Raw genomic sequence first — 11,436 nt, 5'->3', positions numbered from 1 at the left:
ATGAGACCTGTTGGAGTTGGCGTGACAATGAGAGATTGGCAGAGGCTAGATATATGGAGAGAACAAGTACAAGGGCGGCCAGCACGATGAGCGGTCGTCGAGCTGATGGCGGTGACATGGTCTGGAGTCAAAACTGTGGCGCAGCATTGGTTGAAACAGGGAAGTAGAGGGCCTGCGCCACTTTAGCGGATCCCGAGTCGAGCTCGAGCTCGAGCCGGAGGTCAGGGCAGTGTAAGAATGAGGTGAGGACACGAGGAGGCTGTACTGCATGCAACCCTTCGAGAATGACCCCGACGTAATACAAGGTGTATATGTGTGTATATCATTTGTGCAGAAAGCGCCCGATCCGGTAGTCCACAGTAAATCAATCAGCCGCCCACCCAGTAGGTTGCCTGCACACCACACGTTGACGCGTACGTTGCGCCACTTCTTACGGTCATCCCAATTGGTGCTCCAAACGCCGCGTGCCATGCTCAAAAAGGAAAAATCAAGTCTTGACAGTATATCATCTAGGGACGGGTGCCACCCACGTCTCTTCCTTGTACCATGTCGCTTGAACAGACTTCTGGGTTCGGCAAAAGTCTTCTATACGACTCTTCTGTTCGCGTTTCCGCGTCTCGATGCCGAAGGAATGATTGTACTTGAGCTCCACGGTCACCCATGCTGGCGCCTTGCTTTACTCGCTTCAGGTCCTTGCTCGTCTGCGAATGGACCATTTCCCTCCGCTCCACCAAGGTATGTCCAAAGTTTCCGGCTCGCGTGACCTGCGCGATGCCACCCAGAGCGGCAAACATGACGATGAATGCAACGAATGCGCCGTTGGAAACGAAGAGAGGATGCTGGCCGCTCTTCTCGTCGCGATGATACCACCGCTCCCAGTCTTCCCACGTCGCATTCGCCGAGGGATCTTGTCCGGGTTTCCACTGCGGCCTGTCGTAGTCCGGTACCGTTATGGACCTCATTGCTCCCCATCCCGCGCCGAATCGGTCATACGCGCTGCGCTTGACCGGGTCTGACAGGATGTCGTGTGCTGCGACTACCAATCGGTACCGCTCGAGTCGAATGGCCTCGGGACAGACTTCCGGGGAAACATGCAATGGCATCGGCCGATCTGGGTGGTATATCTTTACAAGTTCAAAGAACCGGCGCTTGCGGTAGGGTGCACCCTTTTTGAGATCGAGAATTTCGTAGGGTGTCGGGTCTCGTGCCCCGTCTAACTTCTTGGGCCACGGAAATGCTTCGTGGCCTTTGGCAGAGGCGCCATGGTCCGCAGCAATGTCGGCATAGGCGCGTGCCCTAGAGGGTTGTGGTCGGGGTTGACGTCGGTTCGGTGTAGATGACGTACTCGATATTTGCGGATTAACGGGAAAGGAATTTAGGCAGGTGTAGGAACAGAGGAGGACGGTGGGCTTTTTGAGGAGCATCTTCGCATGCCACGCCTTCAGAGCACATGGCTCGCCATGTATTTTTGAGAGAAAGGGCAGTGGAGGAGAGGGGAGGTGTGGCGCGCAGTGGAAGATGATGCGGAGGGCACATGCAGCCTGCGATCGGGATTCCGGACGTTGACCATTGACTGCGGGCACAAAGTCGTGGCCGCACTGCGAGCACTTTTGAGGCAGATCCCCGCGCCTATCACCAACGCGTCCACCTGGACACCCACCAGGACGCTTTTCTCATTCATGCTTACATTATTACATTGTTCAACAGCCGTATCAGCGCCTCCAAGCTGCGGCATCCAATGGCGCCGCCTAACATGAAGAGCCTCAACTCAAGGCAAAGAGTATTGCGCTGGTACAAAGCCACCACTGGAAGCCTCAGAGATGTCGAGCAATACAAGAGTGCTACGGGGGCTGCTCCGCTAGAAGATACCGCCGTGCGATGTATTCTTCGAAATCTCGACTCTCTTGACCACAATCACCTGTCATGCTTGCCTTGGCCAATGAGGAGACTTCTCTGGGACGAGGTGCGGCGAATGCGACTTGACTCTGTCAGAACATGGCAGATGTTTGTGCTGGCCTTCTCGCAAGAACAAGAGACTTTCCACGAGCCCAAAAGGACGTTGATCGACAGATTTATGACGGCAACGGCGCTCGACTTTACTTTCAAGAAGGCCACGGCACCCAATTTCGAATGGATAGTTCATCTCGCCCTTGAAGATTTTGCGGTTTCCGAGAGCGAATGGGACAGGATTAAAAATGTTACGAACTTGGCGAGCCTACTTGTTTACAACAAATCGCGTGAACTTCGAGGCCATCAAAAGGAGCCTAGATACTTTGCTGAGATCGATGACCGAGTAATCAAGGCATGGAGTTTCGCCGCGAGAGAAGAGGGCGCATTTTCCAAATTGCGTGTGCTCCACATCCATGACAGCAAATTCCTCACAAATGACTCTCTACTCTTTCTCGCATCTTTCCCTGCCCTCAAATTTTGTCACTTTATGGACTGCAACATCACCGTTGAAGACTTGGTGTCCAACGGCGATTGGTTAGAACTTATCGCAGAGTGAGTGGTTCCCATGGGAGTAGGAATTACATGAGCCATGAGCTAATGGCCAGGGCAGCGACAAAGCCAAGGATGGAATCGAGCAGATGTGGTTTTCAGCACAAATCCCGTTTCTCCTCGATCTCTACTACGGGCAATCGTTTTCGTCAAATCCTTTGGCCAGTCCGGCGGAGTCCAAGATGAACATAGCGCCTGAATTGTTCCTCTACGACAAAAGCACCGTCGAGCTTAATGCGAAAGGGCATCTGTGGTTAGCGCGTAACGTCAAGGCAAAGAATGCGCTGTCCAAAGAGTTCTATGCGGCACCGAGCCATGAGCCTCCCATCAAAAAGAGGAAGCTCCGCGCCATCAAAGAGAAGAACATTGGAGATTTTCTTGGTCAAATGGGAGGTTGAGCCACCTCTCGAGACACCCTGACGTTGACGCCGGTTGGTTCCTTCACCATCTCCAAAAAGGAAGTCCAGCGAAGCCGGAATCGAACAACGGCATGCCCAGTGACGGCTTTTCAATACACTGAGAAGCTCTGTTGCACATGAAAAATAGGAGCAACAGTGGGAGACCTTGAAAATTGGCCCACATTGAGAAGCAAGAGGTGGTGACGATTGCGAATTTCATCGCAAAGATGTTCAACGGGCGAATCTTCGACGGACGAGTTCTGAAGGGAAGAATTCTGAATGGACGAATTATTGGCATAGGAAGGCCTTCAAAGATGCCAAGGTCTCAGACTCCCAACAGCCCGTCTCCTGACTACGTCTTGCGGCGATCAGGAATTGCCAAAGATGCTCCGGTTCCGAGGATTCGGGCGTCCGATTTATTATCGACTGCGCGTTACCAATGCTGAACGGTTTACGGCAAGCTTTTTTCCGTGCTGTCGCCTGGTTCAGTTGATTAGCACCCTGGCAGGTTAGCGATGGGGAGCAGCAGTGTGCAGTAGTAGGAGATTCGATAGACCGGCGCGAAACTGTCTTGAGGCGGTGATGGTCTTTTGAAGTGACGTCCCTCGGGCATGGCCTGCTCCCTCCGTTCCAAGCTGGAAGAGGAACTGGACGGCACAGGGGTGGTCGGCACATCAGGTGGTTGGGGGGGGGGGGGGGGGGGGGGGGGGGGGGGGGGGCGGCCACCTACCTTGTTACGCACCACCCGGCACTCTGACGCAGTGGACCGCAGCTTCGCCTACCAGCTACGACTTGGCAACAACGATATCAAAGTGCTGCCCGCCAGTCACTGGACGAATAGCTGCACCCTTGCACCAAATTGCAAGTGGTGTTTTCTGACATGGCGGAGCGCCCGATTCCTGCTTCAGAGCAAAGACCCAGTCTCCCGTCCACGTTGACGCAATGCCGCTTCATGTGATGGCAGCCGGGATGCACCCAAGTCATTCGTGTCAGACGGCTCGACGGCATCTCTTTGCTCGACAAAACGTATATAAAGTGGTGGTGGTGTTTGCTCGGCAGCAACCTTAAGAAGTCGTCGCTTTGCGATTACAAGACTCGACCCGGCCAAAGGGTCCCGCCGGTCTGCGCCTTCCCATTTGCATTTTATTTGACCTTTTTGCTCAACAGCACAAACTCCTCAACCTACACCTCCGCCCTACACTTTATTCCTCGTCCCTGCTGCCCACGAGATCGCCATGCAGCCCACCATATTCTTGGGCCTGTGGGCCATTGCCGCTTTCGTCGCCATCAAGTTCCTCCTTCATTTTCTGCGAAAGGGCCGCAATGCCATCAAAGCGAGGCAGCTCGGCTGCAAAGAGCCTCCATTCTTCAATCCACTGGACATTACTGGCTTTTGGAGCGTCTACGACATGATGAGCGCGGACAAGGTCAAGAGGGTTCCGCAGCTCGTCCTTGACCGATGCCACGACATGAGCAAGAAGCTAGGATACCCTGTGCGCGCCATGCGGCTTAACGTCCCCGGCGACACCGTAATCTTCACCAGCGAACCCAAGAATATCCAAGCCTTACTGGCCACCAAGTTCAAGGATTTTTCTCTCGGGCCCCGCCGTATCGACAACTTTGAGCCGCTGCTGGGACATGGCATTGTGAGTTTTCCAGCTGCCGTCCCGCCACTTTGGTATGCGTACATGAGCTCATGACCAATCAGTTTGCATCGGATGGCAAGGAATGGGAATACTCTCGTGCCATGCTGCGCCCCCAGTTCGCGCGCGAGCAAGTGTCCGATCTCGATTTGGAGGAGGTTCACATGCGGAACATGATGAAGGCGTTGCCCGTGAACCCGGATGGCTGGACCTCCTTGACCGACGTCTTGCCGCTCTTCTTTCGTCTGACGCTTGACTCGGCAACCGAGTTCCTGTTTGGGGAGAGCGTTGATAGTCAGCTTTTGGCCCTGCCCGGACACGCTGCTTCCAAGACGACAGCTCCCGAGCGTGACGAAAAGGTCTTTGCCTATGCCTTTGACAAAGCCCAGTGGTACCTGTCCCAAGCCGCCCGCCTCGACAGCAAATACTGGCTCATGCACACCAAGACCTTCCGCCAGCATTGCTCCGAAGTCCACGCCTTTGTCGACTACTTTGTGCAACTCGCCCTGTCGCGCGAAAAGGGCTCAGCGCCTCCAAAGGATGCCCACGGCAAGAACAAGTACGTCTTTCTGCAGGCTCTCGCGGATGAGACGCGCGATCCCGTGCTGCTCCGCGACCAATTGCTCAACATCCTTCTGGCCGGCCGCGACACGACGGCCTCTCTGCTGTCTTGGACCTTCTGGCTGCTGGCTCAACACCCCGACGTCTGGACCAAGCTGCGCTCAGCCATCCTCAACGACTTTGGCTCCTACGAAGACCCCAAGGAAATAACATTTTCGCGGCTCAAGAGCTGCAAATACCTACAATCAGTCCTCAACGAAGTCTTGCGCATGTACCCGGTCGTCCCACTCAACTCGCGACGCAGCATCAAAGACACGACGCTGCCGCGGGGCGGCGGGCCAACGGGCGAGTCGCCCATCTTCGTGCCGGCCGGCACCGAGGTCAACTACAGCGTCTACGTCATGCACCACCGCACCGACATCTGGGGGGCCGACGCCGACGAGTTCAAGCCGGAGCGCTGGGAGGGCCGCAAGCCCGGGTGGGAGTTTTTGCCCTTCAACGGCGGCCCGCGCATCTGCCTGGGCCAGCAGTTTTCTCTGACGGAATCGAGCTACGTCGTTGTGCGGTTGCTGCAGCGGTTCGATGCGCTCGAGGGCGTGGGCGTGGACAGCAGGCCCGTCAGGCATGGGTTGACGTTGACGGATGCGCCGGCCGATGGCGTGAGGGTCAGGCTGAGGGCGGCAGCCAGGGCGTAAGGCAGTGGACTGGCTGGACTGGCTGGAGGTCGTTGTGGAGTCGTTTTGCGCGCGTGCATGGCGTGGCGGCGGGCAATTCGCCTTTTCCCCTTTTCTCCGCTCTTGCTGACGCGCCCGTTGCTGGGCATTTCCCTTTTTTGCTCACTCGCGTTTTGCTTGCGTGCATCGTGGTGTGTGCTCATCTTCTTCTTCTTCGTCTTCAAAGCATGCACCCACAATTCTTCTCCTCGCTTCTCAGCATCTCCGTCGCATTCGCATAGTGTGTGGGCCTCGTGGGTTCGGCGGGACCTGGTGGGTGGCAAGGTAGCACGGCATGCATGCAGTCAGTTCGCCTCATAGGTAGCTCCTCGCTCTTCCTCCTATTGCATCGCTTCTGTTCGTCGCGTCTCTTCTTGTGTAGCTCAGCTCAGATCAGGTCAGCTTAGATCAGCACGGCACCTCAAATCCAGGTCTTCATCTACGCTTGCTCGCAACGAATTTCTCCGTCCGTCCCTAAATGCTCTTACCAAGCAAGAATTCGAGTGGCGGGCTGGCTGGCTGAGTTTTCCTTCATCTGCGCAGGTCATGGGGAGACGACGTGGATATCATCGTGGCTGAAGATGGCGGGATCGGCTAACTGACTGTCCAAATTCTCATCCATGAAGGAGTTGAAGCTCACATATTCTTGTAGAGCATTTAATCCTCCGATAGCGATGGAGTAAGGAAGCACCCCCCACACACACAGCCAACCGGCCCGAGCACACCTGGAGAAAGTCAGTCCGGAGAAGCCAGCCAGCGAAGCGAGACGAAACGGCCCGAGACGATGGATGGGTGCGATGGAGGATCCGACCTCTGATCTGCAAGGGTCCAGCGTGCGCTTCCTTGTCTGCATATTCAACTTTATGGGGGAAGGCCGTGCGGGAGATGACTTTGGTGGTTTCTTTTTTTTTTTTTTTTCTTTTGTGGTGCGGCGGTGGTTGACCGACAGATGGACGGACGGACATGATGGTGCATATATTCATTCCTTTTTGCGCGCTGCCCTAGGAGTGGATTCTGGAAGGGGAATGCGAGGTGCATTGGAGTCGGTCGGTCAGCCCTCGGCTTTCCTCCAGCTACAGCTCTTGACAGGACGGCAGGGAGAGAGGCAGCTGGAGCTGAGCCGAAAAAAAAAAGGAAAAAAAAAAAAAATCGTGACATCAGGGCCGAACGCTACCTACCGCTTTGGGGTACCATTCGACGAGCAGCTTAGGTTGTTTGCGGTCGGTCTGCGAGGCCGAGGTCGAGATCGCCGTCAAAAGGTGGTGGATTCCCGTCGAATGCATCGTTGCTCTGTCGACGTCTTGGGTCGTCTCCTACCAACATAGTACTTCTCATCCCCAGATACCTGCTTTCGAAAAATCGCAATCGCCATCACCATCACTGTTCGCTGACTCGTTGGCCGGCTCGCTCAACAGCATGGCCACCGCCTCGCTCGGTCTGGGCATCTCGCCGCTCATGCTCGCGCCCGTCACGGCGACGTGGAGTGCGCCGTTCGTCGCGTACCTGGCGCTGCTGAGCAATCGCGTCGTGTATTATCGGATAACGGAGAAGACGTGAGATTTGCTCTCCCTCCCTCGCTCTCATCTCCCGCTCACCACTTGCCTCGCCTCAGCTACATGGGAGACCGCTGCAAATCGTCGTCCGCCTCCACCACAACACCCGTCCCAGCTCCTTCAGGATCGGCGCCAGAATCGGACCCCCTCTTCCTCGCAACGCGGTCGCACGCCAACTTTTTGGAAAACGTGCCGCTCGCTCTGACGCTCTCGCTGCTCGCCGAGCTCAATGGCGCCAGTCGCAAAGTGCTGCATGGGGCGCTGGCGACTTTGCTGTTGCTGCGCATGGCGCACATCGAGTTGGGGTTGCAGAGCAGTTTTCGCGGGATGAAGAGTGTTGGGTTAGGGAGGGCGCTGGGGTACTATGGGACGCAGGTGTGGTTGCTGGGGATGGGGGTTTGGGGGGCTTGGGCGCTGGGGTGTTGGAGTTTTTGAGGAGAAATGGGTGGAATGGTGTTGAATGTTTTGTGCCATGGAACAAAAGAAAAGATGATTGTATGTGCTGGTGCTTTGTCTTGCCGTCGTGCAGAGCTGAGTCCATGTCGACTTGATCCGTGCCCTTTCGATCGCCAACATGAGCTTGAAGGCCGGCGCCCCGTGACGTAATCGGGTAAAGTTGGCCTAGCGCGCAGCCCATCGCAGCCCTACCCTAGGTACATGTACCTAACCACTGCCAGTCTCCACGACACTTCATCTCTCAACTCGAACAATCCCCGCCATTGCCCTACAACTCCATATCCGCTCACATCCATCTCTTCACTGTCACTACTCCGCCCTCACCTCCACTCCAACCTTTCCAATACCCATCGCTTCTACCGCCATCATGTCGAATGCTCCCACCTTGATCAACCTTCCTCCTCCTCCCTCGGACCCGGTAACCCCCTCAGACGTCCCGTAGGTCGTCTATGGCGCGTTTGCGTGTTCTGCAGCTAACCTCAACTTCAGTGGCACCCCCAACTCCACTACAACCTCCATGTCTGAGCTCTCGACCGTCGCCATCAAGGACGGCCACCGAGGCCACCTGCCCCACCATCACCAGCAGCACCCACTCGAGGCTGAACGCGCCGACCGTATATCGCGACTTGCGGGCCTAGAGCGTGTCGGCGTCGCTGGCGGCCGTCCCTCGAACCTCAATCCTTCGTCGGCCATGGGCAGTGGCGCCATCCCTTCGGGCCCACAAACGCAAGGCTACTTTGACGCCAACAACCAACCTCAGCTGGTGCGCGAGCGCAGCACAGTGGGATCAGCGTCGGCCACCGGATCAGTCGGCGGCCGCACGACCTGGGCCAGCGGTAGCGACGTTGGCTACGACCCCTCAATCGCGGACCGCATGAGCGAGGACCAGGATATGGACACGAGCAGCGTTGGCGGCTTCAGCGACGAGGGCGCGCCCTCACTCGTTGGCTTTGGCGAGGGCGCTCGCACCCCCGCCCGCACTGCGTCGCACCTAGGCTCGCCCGTAGTCGGAAAGGCAAGCACCAGCGCCAGCGCCTCTGCTGTCCCTCCATATCTACGCGACCGCCCAGACTCGATGCAAAGCAGCGGCGGAGGCGGCTCCGTAACTGGCTTCCAGGGAAACATGAGCCAGGGCCCACCAAGCCCCATGACGGGCGTCAGCGGCACCGATGGCCCACGGTCCGGCGCCAGTACTCCCAGCACCGAGGCGCAAGTCCGCGACGCCCAGCGAATCGACGGCATGACGTACGACGCGGGCGACACGACTGGTCGGGCGGCGCCCCTGGAGCAGTCGGCTTCTGCAGCACACGCAGACCGCTGGCTGGATCGGCAAGCCGAGCGGGAGCGTTCCGAGCGGCAGCAGTAGCCCGCCCCGTCGACTCGAGCTGCACTCTGCCGCGCGCGTGGCCGACATGAATGATTGACGCCACACCGCCGCCGCTTTTCGTTTTGTTTCTTCTTCGTTTCTCTCCTTGAATTACCTTTTTCACATACTACTGTACGATGCGCACGAGTTTGATCCCCCCGTCTCTTTTTCCTTTCCCTTCTCCTTGGCCTGTGGCCCATGGCTTCACGACGCAAGTCTTTTATACCAAACCACTATAACAAAAACCTAAGGTGTGGACGGCAGCGCGGTGCGAATGGACGAATGTGCGCGTGTCAGGGCTGTCATAGAGGAGGAGGCAGTGTGATTGTTGGGCGGTTGGTTGCCGCGAGACGGTGGCCATGACGATGAAGAGGTGCTGCGTCTGTCTGGTGTGGTGTAGTGAATGAAGTGCACACAACGAAATGAATGCTATCAACCAATGCCATCAGGTGTCGTGGCTGTCTCTGCCATGTTGTGTTCCCTTTCTCTCTGTTATGATCATTGAAATAGACACTTTTGCTTTGCGTTGCCGCTGAGAAGGCAGCGACATTGGCATAAAATGGTGAAAAAAAGGGGGCATTTCATTTTCACGTTGATCAAATTGGAAGCTTTATGCAAGTTTAAAAGAAGTTTTCATAGTGATGGATTATAGGGAACTCTAACAATACCAGCCACCGCTCCAAACACAGTAACTACACACATAAAAATCCACAAGACCACCCTGACAACCACCCTCCCCCACCTCCCCCTCTCCTCCCCCTCCCCTCTCCTCTCCTCCCGCCGCCACCAACGCACCTCCACCTCTACCACTCCAGCATCAACAAGCGTCCCTAAAAACACTAAAATTAAGGAGATACCAGCTAGCTGGCCCTGAAGGGCCAACTGCCGACGGCTTGGTTCTCTCTGCGCGGACACGCGGGCCCACCACACCCCTGCCCCAACCAACCAGCCAACCAAGATGATAGAGATGACCACCCGGGCGGCCTCCGAGCGCGACAGGCCCCCCCCAAGGCCTGGCCCGGCCAGCCACCCGGTGGTGTGGTGGTGGTGGTGATGGTGATGGTGATGGTGATAGTGGTGGCTGGTTCTCATGTTAGCTGTGTTTGTTCTCTAAAGACTTTGAGAAATGCAATGGAACGGCTACACACCTGCTGCTGCTGCTGCTGCTGCTGCTGCTGCTGCTGCTGGCGCTGCTAGCGCTGTTGACGCTGCTGGTGCTGGTACTGCTGGCGCTGCTGCTGCCGCACCTGTCAACGTTAGCAGGGTGTCTGGAGATGTTCAATAGATGCGCTCGTCCACTCACGGTTTCTCGCGCCCGTCTCCGGGCGATCGCCCCATCGGCAATTATAGCAGCTGTTGGCATGGGATTGAGTGCAATCCCCGAGAACAGCATGGTGGCAGGCGGGCGGCCGGGCGTGATTCAAAAAAGGAAGAGTGAAAAGAGGTTCTGGCGGGCGGAGTGGTTGTTGTCTTGTGGATAAAAATATGTGGCAGCGCAAACGAAATGGAGCTCTGATGATGACTGGTGCTGCCGGAGAACAAAATCAAGGGGCGAGGGGAGAACGGCCGTTTATATCGACAAAAAGCATCCAACCGCGTTGCTACAGCAACAAAAAAGACGAAAGAACACTCACAAGTACCAGTCCTCGATGCTTCCCAATGACATTCAGAAGTGATGGCATCGAGAGGGCGCGGGGGTGCTCCCACCGCGTGTGGACCGTTCAGGGGTAGTAGCATATCACTTCTTTGCGATAGAAACAGACAGGGTGAAGGGACATTCACAGAAACTAGACCTTGAAGCTTCCCAATGATTGCCACACGCGAGGTCAACGGGAGGGAGCGTGGTTACCTGGCCTCGTGCGATCTACCTCTTGGGAGCGGCACCGGCCCGCTCCCGCAGTTCCATGGGGAAGGGAGGACAAGAGAGTTGCGCACCAGCCTCCCACGCGACATCCACTTCTTTCCGCTTGTATCCTTTACACCAGGAAGAGTCACACAATGACGACGACGACGACGATGACGACAGCGACATTCCGTGGGGAAGCAGGCCAGGAGCGCAAGTGAATAAATTAGTGGACGCAAAGGAAGTGACCACACCCATCGTCATAGCAACAGCCCATTAATACAAATTGCGCCGACTTGAAAGACTCGAGAGTATGAGCGTTGCTGGTGGACGTGCAGTCATATTTTTGGCTGCGTTGTTGCGAAATTCTGCCACATATGTCAGCAAAGTTCCCAGCAATTTGG

The 11,436-nt window shown here is 56.4% G+C and overlaps 5 protein-coding genes across 5 annotated transcripts; 3 read left to right on the top strand and 2 right to left on the bottom strand.

The window, feature by feature from the left end:
- Nucleotides 1–509: 509 nt before the first annotated feature.
- Nucleotides 510–1,424, bottom strand: IWZ02DRAFT_430427 (Hsp40 co-chaperone-like protein Jid1; the record flags this gene model as incomplete). The annotated part of the gene is made up of 1 exon (XM_066766069.1): nt 510–1,424. One exon carries the CDS (start codon nt 1,422–1,424, stop codon nt 510–512), a length of 915 nt encoding a protein of 304 aa, XP_066626627.1.
- Nucleotides 1,425–1,738: 314 nt separating this feature from the next.
- IWZ02DRAFT_430426 (uncharacterized protein) lies at nt 1,739–2,897 on the top strand (the record flags this gene model as incomplete). Its single annotated transcript, XM_066766068.1, has 2 exons — nt 1,739–2,502; nt 2,561–2,897. The coding sequence occupies 2 exons, from the start codon at nt 1,739–1,741 to the stop codon at nt 2,895–2,897; spliced, it is 1,101 nt and encodes a 366-aa protein (XP_066626626.1).
- Nucleotides 2,898–3,984: 1,087 nt separating this feature from the next.
- Nucleotides 3,985–6,199, top strand: IWZ02DRAFT_144773 (cytochrome P450 52A12). Its single transcript, XM_066761818.1, has 2 exons — nt 3,985–4,543; nt 4,606–6,199. The coding sequence occupies exons 1-2, from the start codon at nt 4,133–4,135 to the stop codon at nt 5,794–5,796; spliced, it is 1,602 nt and encodes a 533-aa protein (XP_066626625.1). The 5' UTR covers nt 3,985–4,132; the 3' UTR covers nt 5,797–6,199.
- A 1,031-nt stretch (nt 6,200–7,230) lies between these two features.
- On the top strand, nt 7,231–9,189 carry IWZ02DRAFT_430424 (uncharacterized protein; the record flags this gene model as incomplete). The annotated part of the gene is made up of 4 exons (XM_066766067.1): nt 7,231–7,367; nt 7,483–7,862; nt 8,045–8,261; nt 8,313–9,189. 4 exons carry the CDS (start codon nt 7,231–7,233, stop codon nt 9,187–9,189), a joined length of 1,611 nt encoding a protein of 536 aa, XP_066626624.1.
- A 777-nt stretch (nt 9,190–9,966) lies between these two features.
- Nucleotides 9,967–10,807, bottom strand: IWZ02DRAFT_144741 (uncharacterized protein; the record flags this gene model as incomplete). The annotated part of the gene is made up of 3 exons (XM_066761817.1): nt 10,493–10,807; nt 10,338–10,436; nt 9,967–10,270 (listed from the first exon to the last, which is right to left on the bottom strand). Coding segments are annotated over exons 1-3 (438 nt in total), but the record flags the coding sequence as incomplete, so codon positions are not given.
- Between the last annotated feature and the right edge of the window lie 629 nt (nt 10,808–11,436).

Source organism: Phyllosticta citriasiana (genome assembly GCF_038021145.1).
Source record: "Phyllosticta citriasiana strain CBS 120426 chromosome Unknown IWZ02scaffold_2, whole genome shotgun sequence".
Lineage (NCBI taxonomy): Eukaryota > Fungi > Ascomycota > Dothideomycetes > Botryosphaeriales > Phyllostictaceae > Phyllosticta > Phyllosticta citriasiana.
Note: the sequence above shows the minus strand (reverse complement) of the source record. Positions and strands in the feature narration are given on the sequence as shown.

Excerpts from the sequence above, each read along its gene's own strand:
- IWZ02DRAFT_144773 (XM_066761818.1), top strand. The coding sequence starts at position 4,133 with ATGCAGCCCACCATATTCTTGGGCCTGTGGGCCATTGCCGCTTTCGTC. Across the intron at positions 4,544-4,605 it reads CGCTGCTGGGACATGGCATT|TTTGCATCGGATGGCAAGGA; the intron begins GTGAGTTTTCCA and ends ATGACCAATCAG.